The 21,596-nt window shown below is 48.1% G+C and overlaps 12 protein-coding genes across 12 annotated transcripts; 7 read left to right on the forward strand and 5 right to left on the reverse strand.

Moving 5' to 3' along the window:
* Positions 1–323: 323 nt before the first annotated feature.
* On the forward strand, positions 324–3,383 carry BABINDRAFT_12955 (uncharacterized protein; the record flags this gene model as incomplete). The annotated part of the gene is made up of 1 exon (XM_019127024.1): positions 324–3,383. One exon carries the CDS (start codon positions 324–326, stop codon positions 3,090–3,092), a length of 2,769 nt encoding a protein of 922 aa, XP_018986179.1. The 3' UTR covers positions 3,093–3,383.
* A 741-nt stretch (positions 3,384–4,124) lies between these two features.
* On the forward strand, positions 4,125–5,684 carry BABINDRAFT_166427 (uncharacterized protein; the record flags this gene model as incomplete). The annotated part of the gene is made up of 1 exon (XM_019130428.1): positions 4,125–5,684. The coding sequence occupies one exon, from the start codon at positions 4,125–4,127 to the stop codon at positions 5,682–5,684; it is 1,560 nt and encodes a 519-aa protein (XP_018986180.1).
* Positions 5,685–5,863: 179 nt separating this feature from the next.
* BABINDRAFT_128035 (uncharacterized protein) lies at positions 5,864–6,381 on the reverse strand. The gene has a single exon (XM_019127008.1). The coding sequence runs from the start codon at positions 6,310–6,312 to the stop codon at positions 6,043–6,045; it is 270 nt and encodes an 89-aa protein (XP_018986181.1). The 5' UTR covers positions 6,313–6,381; the 3' UTR covers positions 5,864–6,042.
* A 128-nt stretch (positions 6,382–6,509) lies between these two features.
* Positions 6,510–7,654, reverse strand: BABINDRAFT_161055 (uncharacterized protein). The gene has a single exon (XM_019128621.1). It carries the CDS (start codon positions 7,596–7,598, stop codon positions 6,729–6,731), a length of 870 nt encoding a protein of 289 aa, XP_018986182.1. The 5' UTR covers positions 7,599–7,654; the 3' UTR covers positions 6,510–6,728.
* Positions 7,655–7,988: 334 nt separating this feature from the next.
* ERG8 (phosphomevalonate kinase) lies at positions 7,989–9,525 on the reverse strand (the record flags this gene model as incomplete). Its single annotated transcript, XM_019131115.1, has 1 exon — positions 7,989–9,525. The coding sequence occupies one exon, from the start codon at positions 9,523–9,525 to the stop codon at positions 8,164–8,166; it is 1,362 nt and encodes a 453-aa protein (XP_018986183.1). The 3' UTR covers positions 7,989–8,163.
* Positions 9,526–10,181: 656 nt separating this feature from the next.
* On the forward strand, positions 10,182–10,940 carry CYT2 (cytochrome c1 heme lyase; the record flags this gene model as incomplete). The annotated part of the gene is made up of 1 exon (XM_019132641.1): positions 10,182–10,940. One exon carries the CDS (start codon positions 10,182–10,184, stop codon positions 10,938–10,940), a length of 759 nt encoding a protein of 252 aa, XP_018986184.1.
* On the forward strand, positions 10,904–11,281 carry BABINDRAFT_128097 (uncharacterized protein). The gene has a single exon (XM_019127009.1). It carries the CDS (start codon positions 10,990–10,992, stop codon positions 11,209–11,211), a length of 222 nt encoding a protein of 73 aa, XP_018986185.1. The 5' UTR covers positions 10,904–10,989; the 3' UTR covers positions 11,212–11,281.
* Positions 11,282–11,503: 222 nt separating this feature from the next.
* TIM10 (protein transporter) lies at positions 11,504–11,840 on the reverse strand (the record flags this gene model as incomplete). The annotated part of the gene is made up of 1 exon (XM_019132136.1): positions 11,504–11,840. One exon carries the CDS (start codon positions 11,838–11,840, stop codon positions 11,568–11,570), a length of 273 nt encoding a protein of 90 aa, XP_018986186.1. The 3' UTR covers positions 11,504–11,567.
* Positions 11,841–12,029: 189 nt separating this feature from the next.
* On the forward strand, positions 12,030–13,859 carry BABINDRAFT_166431 (uncharacterized protein; the record flags this gene model as incomplete). The annotated part of the gene is made up of 1 exon (XM_019130429.1): positions 12,030–13,859. One exon carries the CDS (start codon positions 12,030–12,032, stop codon positions 13,857–13,859), a length of 1,830 nt encoding a protein of 609 aa, XP_018986187.1.
* A 659-nt stretch (positions 13,860–14,518) lies between these two features.
* Positions 14,519–16,648, forward strand: BABINDRAFT_161056 (Hsp70 family ATPase). The gene has a single exon (XM_019128622.1). It carries the CDS (start codon positions 14,642–14,644, stop codon positions 16,526–16,528), a length of 1,887 nt encoding a protein of 628 aa, XP_018986188.1. The 5' UTR covers positions 14,519–14,641; the 3' UTR covers positions 16,529–16,648.
* A 570-nt stretch (positions 16,649–17,218) lies between these two features.
* Positions 17,219–19,546, forward strand: BFR1 (Bfr1p; the record flags this gene model as incomplete). The annotated part of the gene is made up of 2 exons (XM_019132357.1): positions 17,219–17,685; positions 18,153–19,546. Coding segments are annotated over exons 1-2 (1,395 nt in total). The 5' UTR covers positions 17,219–17,684.
* A 217-nt stretch (positions 19,547–19,763) lies between these two features.
* On the reverse strand, positions 19,764–20,959 carry BABINDRAFT_161058 (uncharacterized protein). Its single transcript, XM_019128623.1, has one exon. It carries the CDS (start codon positions 20,824–20,826, stop codon positions 20,038–20,040), a length of 789 nt encoding a protein of 262 aa, XP_018986190.1. The 5' UTR covers positions 20,827–20,959; the 3' UTR covers positions 19,764–20,037.
* Positions 20,960–21,596: the final 637 nt, after the last annotated feature.

Below are 21,596 nucleotides of genomic sequence, written 5' to 3' on the forward strand. Positions count from 1 at the left end.
TGTAGCTTGAACGGCTACGAGCAACGAGAGTGTGTGGGTGAGACACAAGTAAATGCCATTTTATGGTATTCTACAAACTTCAGGCATATGCTTTCAATTCCACTCAAACTTTCTGACCTCGCTATCCGTTTACATTATAACCATTACCGGGACACTACTTTTACCTATTACAAAGTATTATTGCACCCCTCAGGGTTCCTTTCCGTGCACATGCTGGTGGCCACAGTCGTGCCCTACACACACACACACGCACACACACCTTTAAGGACAGATATCTGGCATACCAACACGTTTGCGCTACTTTCCTTCACATCCACATCACAATGGTTTGCCTACTCCGCAGCTACAAGCTCGTTTTAGTCAATATCCTACTTGCCTATGTCACGCTTCTAGCCTTCTGGAAGTGTCCTTCCGATGGCAACTACTCTGGCTTGTGTCCCGCTATCTTGCACGGCAAAACCGCCATCCAATCTCACGAGCTCTATGCCAAACACGTTGAGCCGTTGGTCCAACAGGCTACGCCGTTTGTGACGACGCAGCTTCAGAACGGTCAGGTCGTGTTTCAACAGGTCCAAGCCCACTATGATGCGCACTGGAGCGAGAAGATGAAGCCGTATGTGGCGCACTACTACGTTTTTGTCAATAGTATTACTGCGCGTCTGGGAGAAATCACCAAGGGTTTTGCACCGGTGCAGTCTTTCTTTGTTGATGTGCTTTCTCCATACTCCCAGAAATCGTGGCACAAGGCTAATCAGTTCTATCGTAACCACTTGGCCGAAAAGGTGTTGCTCGCCAGGGTCCATACCACCCGGCTTTTCTGCACCTACAAGCCTGTGGTCATCAAGCACTCCACATTTGTCCTCTCCAAAGCCCAGATCCACGCCGTAAGAATTTTTCACGTTGCGCAGCTGAAGCTGCAACGGGCTTACACCACTGCCTCTGCCTACACCAGAAGTCGGATCTTGCCTCAGGTACACTCCACCTTCCACCAGTCCATCAAGCCTGTCGCGGTGAATATCTACCAGCTCCACCTTCGCACCAATGTCATTCGTTTCTACTACTTTGCAAAATTGGATGTTGTTGATGCCTTTGTCTGTGCGCAGTACGCAGAGTTTCTTAAGACTCCACTTGGCCAACACTTTGTCAGATTCTTCCAGTATGTCAAACAGCAGTCGCACGATTACAAGGCAGTCATGGAGCAGAAGCAGCACTTTTTGAAGGAGGAGTTTCACAGTTTTGTCGCCAAGCACTCGGAGGGGACGACCCAGCGCCACCACCGGGTTAACTTGAGCTTCTTAAACAACATCATTGATAATATCAACTACTACCAGGCGGAAATGGCTGACGATGCCAGAGGTCTCTTTGGTAAGATTTCCGGTGCCGTCGAGGCCGTCGCGGAAAACTACTACAAGCCTGCCAGTGCTGAAAGTGAAATTGTATTTGAAACATCCGAGGCTGTCTCTGAGACTTTTGCTTCCAGCGTATCTGCTACTGAGTTTGTTGAATCTGCTGAAACGGTCATTAAAACTACTGAAGCATCGGTTGAATCAGCCACTGAGGTTGCTGAAACCGCCGAGCAAACCGTTGAAGTCGCTGGAACTGCATCTGAAAACGATGAAGTAGTTGAAACTGCGTCTGAAAACGATGAAACCATTGAAGCTGTATCTGAAGACTCTCCGGAATTGTCTGACGATAACTCTGACAATTCTGATCCAGACTCTGAGGATGAATTAGGACCAATAGAGACCCGGACCCTCACAGTCACTGCCACCAGCACCCTCGATGCTACCGGCACGGAAGTAGTGCCAGTCCAAGAGAAAAACGTTGTTCCAGACGAGGATGTCAATATCAAGCGCGAGATTGAACAATGGAAGGCCTCGGTCATCGATATCAGCCAGTCCTCCATTGCCGACTTACAGAAAAGCATCAGCGAGTTTGCGGAGGAAGTTTTGAAGGAAATCAAGCCGGTGATCACCCAGCACTTGCAAAACATCCAAAATGGCTCCAAGGTCTACTACAAACAATTGAACGAAATGATCTTGAAGATTGAGTCGGACAACCTTGACCCTAGCGAGCGCCAGGTGTCTAGACAAGATGCCAGAGATGTGTTTGCTGCGGCCCACGAGAATCGCGACACCAACTCAGATAGCGTCAAGCTGCTCTTGAGCGAAAAGACATCCCTCCTTCAAAACAAGATTAACACAGAGAAGCAAATCTCCATTGATGTATTGGAAAACTTCAGTGAGGTGTCCACACAGCAGTTCCTGTCCAACTTGGTCAACACCTACGGGAACAAGTGGGAGGACTGGAAGCAGTTCTATGCCATCAAGAACTTTTTGTTCGACGTCAGAGACGAGTTGTTTAACTTTGATGCCGACTTGGTTGTGTTTGAGAGATATTTGCAGGAGGTGCAACACACATTGCACTATGTTTTGAACGAAAGCGGCGAGTACTTGGCGATTTTGAGGGCCAAGGCCAACTTGCAGTTTCAGCTTAGGGAGGAGAGAGAGCGCAAGAGAGACGAAGCCGAGTCCCTCGCCGCTACCAAAGCGGCTGCCGACGCATCCGCCGTCTTAGAAGCTGAGTCTGACTCCGAGGAGGAATTTGAAACTATCTACAACGTTAATGTGGAGACTGTCACTATTTCAGACTCAGATGAGAGTGCTGATGCTACTAAGGACACCGAGGCTGTTGAGGAGGAGACCAAGGCTGTTGAGGAGGACTCTGAGGGCTCTGAGGACTCTGAGGAATCTGAGGAATCTGAGGAATCTGGAGAGGACGAATCTGGGGAGGACGAATCTGACAACGAAGAGCCAACTGAAATCTCCGAATCGGCTGAAGCTGTTGTCGAGGCTGAGCTGCCGATCGTGCCAGACGAGCCTGTCGCCGACAGGGAAACCACAGATCAGCAAGATTCTGAACAAGTTATATTTTCAGAAGCTGACGATGGAGACTCTGAAGATATTGAGAAGGTGCTTGCGGAGGAATCTGAGGAATCCGAAGGATCTGAGGAATTTAGGGAGGAGTCCGATGATACTGGAGAATCTGAAGCCGAAGATGAAGCTAAGTCCGAGACGTTGGCTGAGCAATAGCTAACTGTCCCCTTTTTGTACCCACCCCTGTTTCTATAAATTTTATTTTCGTTTCCATGGTTTAACTATTTGACAATCTACTTATATACCCTAACCTGACTAACCCACTTTAGTTCAACCTTGAGTGAACTTCCAAGCTTGGAACACTGTAAAAACTCAGCTCGAACGCCAACTGGCCCCACGCCTGTAGTCCAGGGTTGAATGTTGTGGCTCTCAGGCTACTATAACCATACAACTTTTACAAAGCTAAGAAACATAATTATTCACCATGCAAACCCCTCTGATTTCTTTGGACCAATAAAATCTCTTATCATACAATAGTCTGGAAGGCAGTATGTTACCTTATCCCATCATCGTATCCGGCATACAGTTATCTTCGATACCCATCTTAAGCTTTGTGCGCCACTGGTCCTTGACCCCTGCGCTACGGCAGGTTGGACGTGCATCTACCGCTCACGAGTGGCTTACTGGCGGGGCTGGTCGGTCGGGATATCCGACTCGAAAATTCGGACTTCCGGCTTGGAGATCCCAGCGGGCTAAAGCAGATATATCAATGTCTTATAGATATGCTTTTCGGATTTTTATCGAAAAGCTCACTTGTGCTATCTTTGGAATTTTGCATCCATAAGAACGTAGAACAACATTGAAACTTTTGTTGTAGAATGTAATCTCGGTTCATTGCTGGATATTCCTGTTCCCCTTTCTGCCCTTCAGCTCACTGATCGTTCCGATTGTCTGGCACATCTCATGAGCTCACATTAGATGTGTTTAAAAAACAATATCTCTCGAAACCCATTTCGCCCAAACGCGCATCTTCGCATACCCGTGTCTTGCCGTCCCTCTCCCCCGGTCCACGCTCACGCGCCGTTCCCCGGTGCGTTTTGCACGTGACCCACGTGATATCGCCCGCCCCTCCCCCAAAAAAAAAGGGCGCCAACCTCCATTCACTCCACTGTTCTCCACCATTGGCCAATTACACCAGCACCGACCCCACAGCACTGGCTTTCAATCCAGTAACCAATACATCCACACATGTCGAACGAACCACACGAACCCAACAAGCGCACCCGGGCGTCCGGGGAGCTCTTGGACTACTTGTTGATGGAGTTCGACAACAATCCCAACCCGTCGAACGAGGCCAAAAAGGCAATTTCCGAAAAGACTGGCTTGCCTGAGAAGTCCGTACGGATATGGTTCCAGAACCGTCGCGCAAAGGCGCGAAAGCTCGAGAAACGTGGCAGCGTGGACAGCACTAAGCGTACGCGTGGAAGCAACGCGTCGGACGATGCGGGCCACTTTCTAGCGCTCAATGAGCTCCCAGTGCAGGTCAACGATAGTTATTGCTTTATTGAATGCAGTACACTCAGCGTGGGCAACTGGCAGCGTGTGAAGTCAGGGTTCATCAGCCCTAGTGCCCTCGCTTTGCTCATGAATCTCTCGCCATTGGTACTCACGGACGTGTTGGAGCGCTGCGATTTGCTCATTCTCCTTTCGCGCAAGAACCACGAGATCAACTACTTCTTCTCTTCCTTTTTTGAGAACAAGAAGATTCTCTTCCGCATCTTTTACCCGATTGCGTCTGTCATCAATTCGTCGCTATTGGAAAACCAAACCGAAGGCGAGTATGTCACGACCGAGTTGCGCCTCTCGCTCAATGCACCACCGAAGTTCTGTGTGTACTTCAGCAACAATGACACAAACAAGTGGTGTATCTGTGAGGATTTCAGTGAAAACCAACAGGTGAAGAACGCGTACAACGGGGGTAACGGCACGGGCGATCCGCACGCGTTGGTGGGTAGCAAAAATGCGTTGCAGTTTTTAAGCGCATACATCATCGAGCACAACAACAACCAGCAGCTGCAGCATCCAAACAACCTTAATATCAAATTGGACGGGTATGAGGCTCCGTTCGACGCGTCCGCGTATATGGAGTCGCCAATGGGCATGCCCGCGAAGATGCCAGTGATGGACTTTGCGCAGTTCCAAATCGAGACGCGCGACAGCCCCGCTATGCGCTACACGAACGAGTACGAGGCGCGGCAGAAGCACGCATTGAATATTCATTCGCCAGGGAATCTCGAAGATATTCCGAACCTTGAAGACAATCTTCCTCTCGACAATCTTCCCCTGAACCTAGACAATTCGCAAAATCTTGATAATCTTCCCCTGACTCTCAGCCTTCCCCAGAACGTCGAAGATCCGCTCATGATGGACGACTTCAATGACGGTGACGACTTTATCACCGAGCGCGCCGGCTTGAACCCACATCCGTACACCCAGGCGTACGGCTACGACCAAAACTTTACTTTCACGTTGACCAACGACAACACCACCATTTCGACGCCGGTGTCGCATCCCACCGTGCCTATCACCACCGGGCACTCCGGATTGGGTGCGGAGACAGACTTTGCCTTTGTCCTAGACGACAAGCCGGAGATGTACCCCGAGAACTACCTTGCAAAGGAACTGAAAGAGTTTGAGGCTAAGGACGAAAACGACATGTTGATGAGTGAGGAAGACGGCATCTTGGGTGAGTTTGTGGGGCCCGCCGACGATGACATGATGAAAGACGATGTAGATGAGTGGTTTTGAGTAGCCCTTGTCAAAGTACGTTCAGACTGGTGCCTATTTAATTGTTACAGGCGTTGAGGGTGAATTCGTGACAGTTACTGGCTCCCATATGGTAAGGTTAGCCGTTGGTTTTGACAATTCGCGGTAGGTTATTCGTTGGTTAAATCAAGTTATGTATAAGCTGGCCGTTGGGGCAAACTCCAAGTAACCGCTGGCTTGAAACTTTAATCAAGTTACATATCTCCTGTCCCTTGAAACTGCATATAAGTTAACTCGATTAAATTGCATAGAGCAGTCGTTGGTTAGTTACGGTCCTGTTTTCTTCTCAAGGTTGTGATTGAATACTGAGTGATAATAGCTTCCGAAGAAAAAATTAGACCTATTTTCTAATGCAAGTATTATGTCTATATACTGCTGGTAAAGTGAAAGACAGGGTCAAGGATTGGAACTTGAGGAGTCGATATAAGGAATTAATGCGAACCAAGACTCTGGGGATCATTGACCGACACCACATATACAAAAGAGGACAGAGATGAGGAATCTCACCCAATGCAAAACTATGGAAGCGGTAGGTGTATGATTGAAAATCCGATTTACTGCAACCAAAATTTGCATACCATAAAGTATTGCTAGACAGGTTTTGGTTCATATTTTATAGAAAAGTATCAAGTCCTTTAGACAATAGGGATGCAAGTCGTTAGCAACCAGTAAATAACTAGAATAATGTAATAATCCATATTGATTAAAGATGCAAGCAGGTCTGTATTCGCAAGTTTAAACTCCTTATAAGCCTGCTGAATGTAAAATCCTATATGACTAGACACAAAAAGATATCTGATTAGAATACAGTGTTTTTATGTTTATACATCTTACCAGTAGACAATGGCCAAAAGTTCGCTTTAGCGAAGAAAAATAAAAAACTTCGTTATCTCACCTCGAGCTATGTGCTAGTCCTATAGAATGTCGGATCCATCATGACTTCCGGCTGTAAGGTGAGCGTCGACTCCATGGCAAATTCTAGTCATTCAATATTCCATGACTTCTCTTTTTTTTTATCTCATTATCCTACTCTGTTTGATAGTACAACGTGAACCGAAAGTCCTCCTGGGGTAAGCCGATTCTGTCCGTTGGCTCTACCTCATCGGTGATCACTCCGCTGCAGCTGCTGTTGGGACAGGCACTGCCCCTCGCAATTTTGTATCGTCTGGCACAGTTAAGATGGAATTTCACATGGCATGGCACTACCCCACCAGGGCATTTGCGGCCCATAGTGACAATCTGGTCGCAGGCGGGGCAGATGCTAATGGAAAACGGCTGGTCGTCATCCTCCTCTCGCACAGAGACACTTGCAAGCCCGTACTTCTCAATAAGCGAGTCGTGGAGCTCGCACAAAGCAAGGTCCGTCACTGTAAACTTCTTCTTGGACGTTTCTATGAGCCAGCCCTCCTGGACAAACTTTGCGGCCAACTCAATGGCGTTTGTAGCGGTGTACTTTGCAGACTTATCCTTCATAATGTTGATTAAGTTAGTCTGACCAATCGCGTAAGACGTTTCTCCATCCTCGTTGTTGAAGATATAGTCCAATGCAGCGTTGAAAATGGCAATTTCAATCTCCCCATGGTCAATGGCCATCTTTGTCGCCTCGTCTGCCTGTGTGTTCACGAGCATCACCACAAACTTCCCGTCAAACTGCGACCGCCGCTTGCGGATCGCAAACGCGAGTTTGTGCGCTATAAGCTTCACGTTGAGGCTCTCAAGCACCCCGTCCAAGATGTCCTGGTACACGCTCTCCGCGTTCACCGCGTCGTGTTCCGCAGTGAACAACGTCTGATAGAGCCGGGTAAGCACGTGAAGGAGCTGTGACTCGGGGATAGCCTTGTGGGTTAATAAAAACTGGAACACCGCGTGGTGGATTTCTCCGTAGGGTAATTGCATGGGAGGCTTTGATGTATAGATTGGGGCGTGGGTATGGGGGTAATACTGTAAACGGCACGAAAAGTTGTAGACGCGTTACATAAACGCGCGCGATTTTTCGCGCGATAGAGCGCCAGAGCTGAGTACTGTTTTATATGATACATTCTGGCCAGTTTATTTAACGACCAGTCTGATACAAAATAGCTACGTTGCTATTATAAATAATAGAATATAAATACTTATATTACTTCAGAAATATTGAATTATACAGCTATAGGCTAGGTCCTCACCTACTTATCATTCCAGCTCCAAGCACATAGCATGAGCTCTAGATCTGTTAGCCTCTCATACTACTCTCTTTAGCGGATCAAATCTTACTCTAGCTTCCGGATCATATAGTAATATGATTTGGTCGTCACTTTATGTATTTGTGTTCTAAATTAGATACTACGCTTTTTTCTTCATTTTGGTTATCATACGATAGGCGGAATAGCTTCTACGAGTAAGCTTCCTACTTTGAAATTACGGTATCTCAGCTTTACGCAGTATACAAGATCATGGATCGATTCATATCTTATCCGCGCCTCTAAACTAGCCCAGCATAGTCCTCTTGGGACTCGATAGTCACTCCATCGTCCTCTTGGTGGAGGTTTAACCACTCGACATTGGTAAACTGAGGCTCCTCAGCGGTATTTTCAATCAACATCCCAATGGCCCGCCGGGCCACGAGCAAGCAAATGGCATCATAACCACCGGCGCCAGGAACGACCCCACCCACAACCCCTGCGAGCAAGCTGCAGTTGTCGAGCAACGTCGTTTGCTCAGCTGGCTCGATTTCCGCGCCAGTATATTTGGTCATCTCGCGGAAGTTGGCACGGATGGTCTGGATGGCAGCACTCAACTCTAAAAATACAGAGAGATCAAGCGACGGGTGGGCCATTAATGGGCCCTTACTCAAACATCTCATAATTTCAGCGTAGGTTTCCGGTTCTTTGCTCGCCATAGTTGTCAATTTTCCCAAACAGTCGATCAACGTCATGTTTCCAGCGTTGATGCTGGCGAAAATCTTTTCGGATTGTTCCGGTTCGTTTTTGTGCCACTGCAAGACCTTGGAAACCAACTTGGGTGTTTCAGACCCACCAGCAATGTCCCCCATGAGCAAGTTAATCTGTGGAGGAAGCTCGCACTTTTCGGCAGTAAACTCCCACTGTGAGTTCACCACGCGCTGTAATTCGCGGGAGTAAGCTTCTTGAGACAAAGCAGCCTGAGAGGTGATCAATTCATCGATTAGCAGAGGCGGGAAGCGTCGGTAGACGATGCTGCCGTATACGGCCGCGGCAACATCAAACCCGGACCCAATTTTGCCCTGGGCCGAGCAATGCGCCACCTGGGCCAAGTTGTGGATCAAATCCTTGCATGTACGCTGAGTAACATCCAATTCCGGGCGGAAAAATGCCAATAAAGCAGCAGTCACCACAGTGACAAGCCCGGCGGAGGAGCCTAGTCCGGTCTTGGCCACATCCGTGATTTTGCGCTGGTGATACAAGAACCGTTTATGCTTATTGTCAGAGACACTGACAGTGGTGTTTTCCTGCGAATGGTAGCCAGCATCGGAGAAGATCACGATTTCGACGATAAAGTTACTTGTGGGCTGGATGTACGACAAAACGGTGTGAACGGTGGCTTCGAGAAACGGGTTGCGCTTTCCACTGGTTTCTTTGGGAGTTATCTTGGGGAGGGAAGTGTCGAACTCATAAGACCATTCGCCCTCTGCAAATTGTGGGGACCGCACCGTCACACGGGACAGGTCACTGTTATGGTGCGAGGTCTTCGAAATGACAGCGTGCATGCGCGAAGACAACGCCACAACATAGGATTTGTATTTGGGGAATAGCACCAAATAACCACCGGCGAGTAACGCCTTACCTGGGGCACTGAAAGCAGACATGGGGCGGCTGGATTATATTGTGAGCAGCGAATATGATTTCGGTGTCAGTTCATATACGCAGAGCGATGCCACAAGGAACGCGCCGCATGACCGGGACGAGGATTACAGAGAGCAGAAGAAGCAAAACGACCTAGAATGAGTAGGTACTCCTTATCCAATATACTACTTTTTACCACAATATTTTGCTAGATTTTAATAGATATACTATTGTAGCCATTATTATTCTACTCAATTTGAGTGGAAACTTGGTGTATATCGGCGGGGAACGAATGAGATTGCCTATTATAAGTTGTGACGCCTCTATCAAGTTATTTGGTTAAACGTACTGGTGTAATCCTCCGATATTGTTAAAGTAGGTTAACATACAAATACTATCTAAAACTGAGCTGACACCTTTTATTATTGATGGGTTATTATGTCATTTAGATTTAAACATATTTGATATACACACTTGAATTCTTGGCCCCTCTTCGTTCAGTCACTTGGCTTTCTCAGCGAGCATTTTTCTATATATATATATATATCTATCACGTGATGCTATGTTACTAATCCCTATGCCTATCGCCTGGAGTAATTTTCAGATCAGGCCAGGGTAACAGTATTCAAAGGCACCCTTACACTCCCACCGCTTCCTCTTTCCGCTAAAAAATCTCCTTATGTCTGACGACTCACAACCAAAGTGTCCCGTAGACCACTCTGCCCGTGAAGTGTGGTCCCAGAAGGCCGAAGCGCTGCACCTAGTCGCGACTGATACTGCCGAAAAGTGCCCGGTAGACCACACCGCCAGGGCCGACTGGATGAAGAACATGAATCAGCCACAGGTGGTTACCACCACTCTCGAGGCTATTGAAGTTGCCACTAATTCCAAAGCCTGCTCTTCGGACAATCAGGGGGCACACCAGGCGCTCCCAAATACCAACAATTTGCCGATTGAGAGAGAGATTTCCACTATCCCGAGAACGGGGTATAGTTCCAACTGGATTTACCCATCGCAGAAGCAATTCTTTGATGCTATGGCTCGCAAGGACTGGTCGCCGAACGCGGCTGATATGAAGACTGTGGTGCCAATCCACAACCAGGTGAACGAGCGCGCCTGGGCTCAGATAATGAGCTGGGAGAAGAGCCAGGGCGGTGAAAAGTGCGGTGGGGTCCAGTTGACCAGCTTCAAGGGAGATTCCAAGAAGTTGACCCCTAGAGCCAGGTGGAACTGCTTCTGGGGGTACGAAAAACCATTCGACAGGCACGACTGGACGATCAACAGATGCGGAACCGAGGTGGAGTACGTAATTGACTTTTACGGTGGCAAGGCGAACCCACAGAATGCCTTGGTGCCTAGTTTCTATCTTGACGTGAGACCTAAGCTTAACAGCGTGGAGGGCTTCAAGATGAGGTTGAAGAAGGTCTTGGGGATCTGAACCTGGGAGAAGTTGAAGCAGCCTAGCTGCTGGGGTATTTATTTAGGTCATGTATATAATAACCTTCCTTCAGTTAGTGGTAAGTGTAAACCGTGAACCCACGCATCCGACATTTCTCTCTAAAATAAGAAAAAGCGTTATAAACATTACAGGATACCAAATAGAAGCACTGGGTGAGGTCATGGCCGCTAGGCTATACCAGAGGATTATCGTTAGTTTTGGGGTTTGCGGCCTACTTCCAACCAGAGATGCTGCCCTTCCGAGAATTTGATACACCCTTCGTGTTTGTCATATCCTTCATGTTTGTGAGATTTTTCTTGTCCCGTAGCAGCCTCGAATGTTTATTCGAACCCCACTCCGTGGTTGGTTGAACGATACAACGCTAGCGGGGGCCTATAACGAGCATTTTGTCTAACTAGGTATAATTTCAGTTTTATCCGTTACAATCCCAGAACAAACTACACATGGCACCATAGGATGTATGGAATGTGGTAGACCCATAGCATGGAAGCATACGGCGCAACTATACCGTCCCCTAGATATGCCGTTCTCTACAATAATCTCTTCGAAATTCATTATATGTACAATTAATCGTATATACGCTTTGCGACCGCAAGGACTAGCCTCTTATGGCCTGCCGGCAAAGGTCTGGCCGATCTGCTGCATGTGTTCACCAACCTTGACGTTGGTCTCGAAGTACTTGGCGACACATCTGTCGATGCAGTTAGACTCGGCCTTGCTGACGGCGCTCTCCTTGTAAGAAAGGTCGATGCACTTCTTGTGGCACTGCTCAACCAATCTGTTGAACATGTCAGTAACCATGTCCAATTCAGCTTCAGCAGCCTGAATCTTCGCTTGCGAGGAAATACTTGGGGAACCACCGAGACCTAAGAAAGACATGTTGGTTTGTTGTTTGAGTGTTATCTGGTCTGCTGATGGGTTCATTTTGCTATTGCCTCTTATATCGATGGCTTGCGGCGCGTGAAAAATTCGGAGCAGTTACCCGGCGCGCCACCATGCAGGACACTTACAGGGCAGATCTGTTTTGCTTCTACATACCAGCCTTTAAGGGTCAGATGTCAAGTCTCTATGAGCCTCTGTCAGAGTTTTGCGGACCATGACGATTCTCAAATTAGCCATGAGAAATTTTTAACCCCAGCTGGTCTCCCGGTTGATATCCTATGCGCCATCGGCTGCTTGCTAAACCCCACAGATTTGCTCAGACTCAGGCTGGTGAACCACTACTTTAATCAGGTCTTTACACTAGACCATATCTGGCGCCGGATCTGTGTGGAACGGTGGTCGGTTCCCAGCGATTTAACCACTCACATCCCCCCCAGTGGCTACTTCAAGTTCTTCGGGGATAGAAACCGAACGGACGTGCAAATACGGAAGACCATTTCAGAGATCACGGAGACAGACTTTCCGTACAAGCAAAAGCTTGCGTTGGAGTTCCAAATTTTACATATGGGACACTTGTCTTCGTCCGTGCTTACGTCGATTAGCTGTCAGTCTGTTCTTGAAGGGTTACACCATCGGTGGATCGCGCTGCAACTATTGGAGGCCTTGCGCTTTTCTCTGGCATTTACGATGATCCAGGACGTTCTTCAGGACCGTTGCACCTTGTCGTTTGAAGAAGTATGGCTCAAGCTCAGTGGATTTGATAAAACGGTTAACCGCTTGCGCCACGCCAGAGACGATGCTTTAGTTGCGACCCTTCGGCGGTATGACACTCTTAGAGAGCGAGAGCCGCCCCGGTCCCCTACGGGTGAAGCCTTATTGATGATAAAGGCCTTCTTCCACTCAGTTAAATTGACCAGGTTTGCTAGAGACCAAGGAAACAGCAAGTACATTGAAGACTACTTTCTTTTTCGGGTATACTCGGGAGAGGTGCGGGGCCACCACCTAGTGGTCTCTTCGATCATCGAAAAGCTCTGTAGGCTGAGAGCCATTGACTGCTACGTCACCCAGGCCATGTTTGTGGTGGTTGATCCAGTGTTCCCCAGGCAGCGGGCCTTCATTCAGCTCATCAGAGGCAACGTGCGGATCTTGGTTCACAGCCAAATTCTTGCTTCGCTCAGACGACTGGTGGTGAACGTCACGGAAAATATGATCAACAACGACATCTTGAGGCCGGTGACCCATCGGGATCTAGTGGAGGCCTTGTTGGTGAAGACTCATCGTAACTGGGCCTATGAACACGTTGGCGAGGAAGGCTCGCGGGAGAGGGCCTTCCCTTACTCCTTGGTTCCAGTTGGATATCTGCATATTGACTTCATCCAAACCGTATATCGGATGGTATCGGCTCCGGCTGGTGCCCTGAGGGACGCCCTCCTCTGGATGCACATTGCGACAAGGGTGAGACTGGAGCACCACAACTTGATTCTTGGTCTCGATGCCCTTGTTCCTAGCTGTAATTTCATGAAGGACGCTAACTCATTCACCATGATGTCAAAGTTTTCCAGATACAACCTAGAGGCCTTTGACCGGCTGACCTACACGCAGGATATAGCTTGGGAGGACGAAACCCCGGAAAACAGAGTCTGCGAACATCCAATCTATAGAATTGGGGTGTTGGTTAGGCACAACTCGACCCTTCTGGCCTATGTCATTGTTGGATGGAAAATCCACGAGGCAACTGTCGTTGAGAGATCTCCTACGCCACAGGCGGATGAGGTATCCTCATCCGTGTTTACACAGGTCTTGCGGCGGCAAGTGTTCTACAACTGTTTAAACGAGAGAGGGGATGTTGACGTCATCAAACAAGATTCTTTAGTGGCTATTCGTGACGGCCTTCAGGATGAAGTATGTGCCATAGCCAGGGCGTTGAATATCGGATGTTTCTTTGAGCGGTTTTCGGAGAAAGAACAGCGATTCATTGCGAACAGGGATTTGAAGTGTTTGTATCCAAATGATTAGAGGTGAGGGTTAACGTTAATCAGAGAAGGAAGCAGCGGTGTTGACAAAGAGGTAAAACGACAAGGGTCTCATGTAGACAGCTAATAAATATTTGGAATTTATTCAGCGCCATCCTGCGTTGTACCCCTCAACCTCATTTTGTGCCACTAACTCATTGATTAATAAAAGTGGTATTATGGTGTGCACGTATGATAATTTACTGATTTTCCCTACATTTATTCAAACTGGAAAATACTTAATTGGTATAGTTGCCTGAAAAACATGCGACGTAAAACAAAAACCGTGAGGAACCTTGAAAAATTGGTCTGAAGGCAGTTTTACGCGGCATGACTTCACCTTTGATTCAGGTTAAACGGCACGCTACCCGTTACTCTTTATCGTATTTTAAACCTGGGGGCTAAACTAGCGTTCAAATGTGAAGGGTGAGGATATTTTGAATGATCGATGAACATTCAACCGTATGTAAACTGAAATCTTTTTTCATTGTTTTTACCACTTTTCACGAATAGTCTCCTATTCCATGACTAAAGTCACGTTTTTTTGCCCACTAAATATTCCTACCCGAAGGAAAGAATATCCGTAGCGTCTTCTTTTATACCTTGCCTTTGAGCTTTCAAAACTCCACCTTTTTTTTTTAGCGCTTGCCTTCAGAAATGCAGTGCCCCTCTCAAACGTGCTTTCCCTACGTGCCTCTCCCATAATACACGTGCCTCTATCGATTACGCATATTTTTGTGGGTTAACTTGGCCTCCTCAACTTGCCTTCATCAGCCAAACGCAAAAATGTTGAGTAAAAGGCTAACCAGATCCGTATTGCAAGTTCGAGCTCGTTTAGCCCATACTTCGGTGATTGGGATCGATTTGGGCACCACCAACTCCGCAGTTGCCATCATGGAAGGCGACCAGCCCAAGATCCTCGAGAACGAAGAGGGTGGCAGAACCACGCCCTCCGTGGTTGCCTTCACCAGAGAAACTTCCGTACCACTTGTGGGTTCCCCCGCCAAGCGCCAGGCTTTGGTGAACCCCGAAAACACATTCTTTGCCACTAAACGGCTAATAGGGCGCCGCTTTACAGACAAAGAGGTTGCGCGTGACATCCAGAATGTTCCGTACCAGATTGTGGCAAATCCGGAAAATGGAGACGCGTGGTTGCGTGCAAGCACTGGCGAAACATACTCCCCGGCCCAAATTGGGGGCTTCATCCTCAGCCGGATGCGTTCGATCGCTGAAACCCAGCTCCATACGAAGCTCAGACATGCGGTAGTGACTGTGCCGGCGTACTTTAACGACTCACAACGCCAGGCAACCAAAACTGCGGGGCAGATCGTGGGACTCAACGTGTTGCGCGTGGTCAACGAGCCGACTGCCGCGGCGCTTGCGTACGGGTTGGATAAAAAGGAAGATGGGATCGTCGCGGTGTTCGACTTGGGTGGCGGCACCTTCGACATCTCCATACTCGACATCGAAGGCGGTGTGTTTGAAGTGTGTTCGACTAACGGGGATACCCACTTGGGCGGAGAGGATTTTGACATTTTGCTCTTGAAGCACATTATGGCGGATTTCAAGGTGAGAACTGGTATAGAAGTGTCTGGAGATAAGTTGGCGGTGCAGCGCATCAGGGAGGCAGCTGAGAAGGCCAAGATCGAATTGTCACACGTGAAGGAAACAACAATCGATCTTCCGTTCATCACCGAGAATCAACACATCTCCATGCGCCTCACAGAGGATGAGTTGGATACCATGTCGATGCACTTGATCAACAAGACCATTGATCCGGTGAAGCGGGCGCTCCGTGATGCCTGCTTAAAGAAGGAGGATATCGACGAAGTGATTTTGGTCGGAGGAATGACCCGAATGCCCAAGATCCGCAACGTCGTCACGGATTTGTTCGGCAAGGCTCCTTCCACGGCCGTGAACCCCGACGAGGCAGTGGCCCTTGGTGCTGCCATACAGGGAGCTGTATTGTCCGGCCAGGTGAAGGATGTGTTGTTGCTAGATGTCACACCCTTGTCCTTGGGGATCGAAACCTACGGGGGGATCTTTTCTCTGTTGATTCCGCGTAACACCACCGTGCCTGCGAAAACCAAGCAGATCTTCTCGACCGCTGTAGATGGCCAGAACGGCGTGGAGTTGCGGGTGTACCAGGGCGAACGCTCGTTGGTGAAAGACAACAAACTCATTGGGCAGTTCAAGTTGAGCAACATCCCCGCCATGCCCAAGGGTGTTCCCCAGATTGAAGTAAGTTTCGCCATCGATGCCGATGGGATTATTAATGTCAGCGCCCGTGACAAGACATCCGGTAAGGATGCGAGTATCACAGTGGCTGCCACCAGCGGCTTGACCGAGGAGGAGGTCCAGAAGATGGTAGAAGACGGTGAAAAGTACAAGGAGCAGGATCTGATCAAAAAGAAGAGCTTAGAAAACGCCACGCGTGCTGACTTGATCTGCACCGACGCGTCCTCCGCGTTGGCCCGGTTCCGCGAGTTTGTTTCAGACACCAAGGCCCTGGAGTTGACGGCAATGGTGGAAGAAGTGAATATGCTAGTCGCGGCCGTGCGCGGCGGAAAGGCCATAGATGGCGGTGTTATCAGGGCCAAAGCGGATGCTGTTCAGCAATATAGCGTGGGTATCTTCCAGGAAGTTGCTAAGGCACAGAAGGCGAAGAAGTAATGCGAGGCAATTCCCGGTTGAGCGAAAAGATGAAATATTTGGCCCTTGTTGTTTATGTAACTTGTATATAGCTAACTTACACTATGTTAGGTTACTCTTGCTTGTATGACGTCGATCGATTCTCCCAGTATCACACCGAACTGAAATCGTATTTATGAACTGTAACTAATCCGTTTCATTGACAAAATTCCTCTCTGGCGTATGAGGCAAAACCTGTCACTACCCTATTTTTGTACCAGTTTATAATTCTCTTTCAAATTATGGAGGAAAATATTGTTCTGGGTTATGGATTACAAACACTTGTCCCAAGTTTCTGACCACTGTCTTTCCTGGTAGAAGAGCGCTTCGTGCTTAAGTTTCACGTGTCAACGGCGTCGAGTCAACGGTTTTAGGAGAGTTGCATTGACGTCTAGCGATAATAAAGGTACAGCTGGTGTCTCTGGTCTATAGTTTCTAGTTTACGGAGTACCGAGCATACTGGACAGTTGGTATACTTGGCCTACCAGGGGTTCCAATCCCTGTATGCACCTCGAATATAATAAGCTCCGAAAGAAACCGGGTTTCTGGTATCTGCTCACGAATTCTGAAGAAGGTTTACATTATTATTAATGAGCCATTACCCATTATTTGGAGTGTATAAGTTTGACTAGACGAATTCCTTCTCGTCGTTTCTTTTGATTCACTCCTTTTATCACGCACATATATGAAAATGCCTGAAAAATCTGATAATATGGAATGGTGGCTCGCCTCAGGTCCGAGCTGCATATGTGGCGCCTTTTTTTCTAGAGCTTTCGACGAAGCCTTCGATCCAGAAACATGCAAGATTGCAAGCCATATCATCCCTGGTATTCCCTTTTACCATGAACTAGACTGGTTATTAAATTCAAGATATCTATCCGGCGATTTTATCTTCTTTGGGCTTGTTAATACTGACTACTGATAATAAAACAGTTTCATCCCGTGGTACAATCCATGGTCAAGCTGTGCTCTTACGTGCAGGCTGCGTTCTGAAATTTGGCCGGGTAATGTGCCTATCGTCGGATCTCGAATCTCGATTTACTGTCAGTTGCCAGGTGTTGACACCTATTTGTGAATTTTTCACCACCACCCGTAGCTCTCCCCACGACTAGCAATCCCAATTAACTATATATACAAAAGTATGTTCGATATTTTTTGCCTGTAAAAGGGTACCATTGCGAGAGAAAGAGAATCTAGGAGGTAGAATCTGAAAAATTCCACGTGGCACCAACACAAAGACAAAATCTCAAAGTCCACCAAATGCCACATCTCGTCAAACAACCCACCTTGTCAAGTATCGCATCTCGGAATAATTGGAATCTTCCTGATGCACATGTTGGGGGGAAATCCTTGGGGATTCCAGAACCTAGCTCTTTCGATGGTTTTGGCCTATGCTAATCTCCTGAGATTTTATAGAGTCTTGTGGTCCTCTCAGAATCTTGAAATTACTTCCTGTGATTCTATTGCTATCTAGAAACATCTTTGAGGTATCTCATCCAGACTTTCCCATGGTTTTTTTCTTGAAATTCCCAATATTCTTTATTCATGATATTTTTATCTTGGATTCTCCCAACCAATCACATATTACCGTACTAACGCTTTATAGTGGAATACCCAGCACCAGCCCCTCGCGCGCCAGCCAGACGCTTCATCAAGAAGCCAGACCTTAAGGTCAGAGACGAGAAGCTCGCAGCGTTGAACGAGCAATTGAAGGCGCAGGATACGGCGGTCAAGGAGTTGGAAGCGCAGATGAAGAAGATCGGCGCCGCGCCGGCGGTGCACGACCAGAAGAACGCATTGATCGCGCAGTTGAAGGAGTTGAGAACCAAGCAGCAGTCCGTCAAGGAGTCCCGTAACGCCATCAACGATCAGATCAAATCTGTGGATGGCGCCCTCAAGGCGAAGCTCAAGACTATCACCGCTCAGACCTCTAAGAGCAACTACAAGTCTGTCGAGGATATCGAAAAGAGAATCGCGGCGATCGACGAGGAGATCGGCAGAGGCTCCCTTTCTTTGGTGCAAGAGAAGATGAACGTCAAGGAAATGACGTCATTGAGAAAGATGAAGCGCGACTTTGCGGGAATTGCGGAGCAGCAGAACGCGATTGACGCAGACAAGGCTAAAATCGCGGAATTGAAGGCGCAGTTGGCCGAATTCCAGGCCCGTGAGATCAATGCCAAGTACGACGCCTTGCAGAAGGAGTTGGATGAATGTAAGGTCGTCACCTCCTCCGCCTCTGACAAGAGACAGGCGTTGTACGAGAAGAAACAAGCTTTGTACAAGGCCAAGGATGCGATCTACAACGAGATTCGTGCCGTCAGAAAGGAATTTGACGAGGAGTTCCAAAAGTTCAAGACGTTGTTTGCCGAGGAAAAGAAGCGCAGAGACGAGGAGTCCAAGTTGCAGAGATTGGAGGAAGCCTTTGCTGAGAAGAAGGAGAACGCTGAGGCTGCTGTCGCTGCTGCCTCTGTCCCAGCTTTTGCCGCTGAAATCGACAGCATCCACTCCTTGTTGACGTTCTTCGACCCAACCTACGTCAAGCCGGTTGAGGCGTTTTTGCCTGTCTCCACCTTCACCCAGACCACCAATGTGAGAACCGTTGAGGCCCCAGTGGATGTCCAGGTCATAAAGAAGGAGGAAATTGTGTTCTTTGCCGGTAATGGCGGCAAGAAGAACAAGAAGAAGGCGGTCAAGTCAACCTCCTTCCAATTGGGCCCAGACATCATCACCAAGTTGAGCGAGTTTTCCATCTCGTTGCCAACCAGCAAGGAGCAGGTTCCGGAGACCTTGGAGGCGTTGGCCAAGAAGTTGGTGGCTTACCAGGCGAAACAGGAGGAGGCAACCGTCGCTAACCTTGAGAAGGCCAAGGCTCACCTTGAGAAGGTTGAGGCCGAGTACAAGGTGGAAGAGGAGAAGATCAAGGCTGAGATCAAGGCGAAGGCCGAGGCGAAGGCCGAAGCTTCTTCCGAAGGCGAATCCCAGGCTGAAGTCGAAGCCTAAGCGAGCCTAGTAAGTCCAAAGGCCGAGCTGTGCTGAGGCTGGACGCTGAGCCAAGGTTGGTTTAAAAATCTTAAAATTTATTTAAATTTTGTGTAATAAATGTGCATATACTAAAAGGATTGTGTAGCCCATACGATAGAAAAGCTACTCGATCGGGTATATTTTTATAGCTATCTGGGCTAGGCCGACGGCCGAGCGTGAGCTAAGGAGATTAAAAGACATCCGAAAGTTGAGGCGATGTGGAGAAGTCAGAAGTGGAGGTATGTGCTACCAATCCTTCTCTACCAATCTGGCATGCTCGTAGCAGCGGTTCGGATCCCTCTGAAATTTTTGGCTTCACTTCTAGGAATCTGACCTTCATGCGTTATATAAATTCTATTGAAAGGCAAGAGGGTTAAGCCTCAATGCAAAATGCAAGTGTGTGCACTGGTACGGAGTAAACCACACTGTATACACGTCCAAGGTTTGTGTTGGAATATTTCTCGTGGGTCTTAAACCCTAGTGGGGGCTTTCTTGGAAAAGCATAACATTTGGCGAGAGAAGCCAAAATTGCGCTGGTTTACTGGTGAGTCCTTACCTCTGTAGATGCACAAATCATACAAACCACCCCCAACTAAGGAACCAACAAGCAGAGCAACCACTGGAACCCAAGCATAGGCGTCGTATGCAGTGAACATTTCGCTACCATAACCAACAGCCACAGCAGCAACCCTTGGGGCAAGGTCTCTGGCGATATTAAGAGCAAACCCGGTCTGGAACCCGAAGCAAGATCCCACCGCGTACATCAAAACCCATAACGCCAAGGGAAACAAGTCACCCGCGGGGGCATTGTATGGATCGGTTAAAGCGAAAATGCCAATCTGCAAGAAAGCTGTGCAAGTAAGCTCCGACGTGAACTGGCCTCGGGTGGACAAGTATGGCTGTGGGAATGTAGAGAATACACTTGCCGTGGCGTTTTCTCCAAAAACAGTTCTGATGCCGTCCCCTCCTTCAAAATTGTTTATCGACTGGATGTATATACCATACACTAGTAGAGAGCCGATGAATCCACCCAATAACTGGGCCAACATGTAAGGAATGACCTTTCTCTTCGGGAAGCCTCTGTAAACAGCAGAGGCCAATGTGACCGCTGGGTTCATATGCCCTCCGGAAACTCCGCCGGAAACCATGTATCCTAGCATAAGGGCGGACGCTGCCGACGATGAAATATCTGTTAGACCGCCAGACTTTGAGAGAAGCACTCGGGAAGAAATACCATCGGAGAATGCCACAAGGATCATGGTCCCGAAGCACTCCGCTATCACTTCCCTGTTTCTATGGCGAAATCTCTCGTAAGTTGTCATCGCTTCTTCTCTCTCACAAGCATGGCCTGGGGACTTTGATTCGTCGGCTAAACCCGAAACTGGGATTGCAATGGGGTACTCAGTTTGTAGTACCGCGACCTTTTCATCATCCGTTGTGGAAAGGGAAGAGTGGCCCATATTTTTTTACCTGAATTGAAGAAAAATGCTGTACAGGTTTGGCGTATGTCGGGTTTAAATACTCGCAAAGGATTCAATGCGGAGCGGGGAGGATGGCCAGGGCTTGGGTCTTTATGCACCTTTCAGAAAGCATGGGGCTGCAGATCACTGTGGAGGTGGTTTATGCGTGACCCCATTAGACCAAATTTTCTGCTTTATGTCCCTCTGTAGGTGCTTAAATAAGTCGATACAACCGGTGTATACATATTTAGCTTGTTATATTTCCAAGTTCACTGTGTATCGAAAGCAAAGCGTGTAAATGAAATCAAAGATCAAAATTGGGGGATACATATGCAAGGCCCCATGCGGGTTTGATTCTCCGTACTATAGTTACTGGCAACATGAGGGAAAAAAAATAACCGTCGGCAGTTTCCCGTGACAGCCATAGTAGATCCGCGTTGAGTCAAAAGGGAGGCTAAACTTTTCGGCGGTAGCTGGCCTGCACGACTCGGACTTCTCCGGGTATTCGCGCATATGCCTAGTGCATTTCGGCACTGCCGTAGGGAGACGCCTGAGTTCCCTCTATTCTC

The sequence above is a fragment of the Babjeviella inositovora genome (genome assembly GCF_001661335.1).
Source record: "Babjeviella inositovora NRRL Y-12698 unplaced genomic scaffold BABINscaffold_4, whole genome shotgun sequence".
Taxonomy (NCBI): Eukaryota; Fungi; Ascomycota; class Pichiomycetes; order Serinales; genus Babjeviella; species Babjeviella inositovora.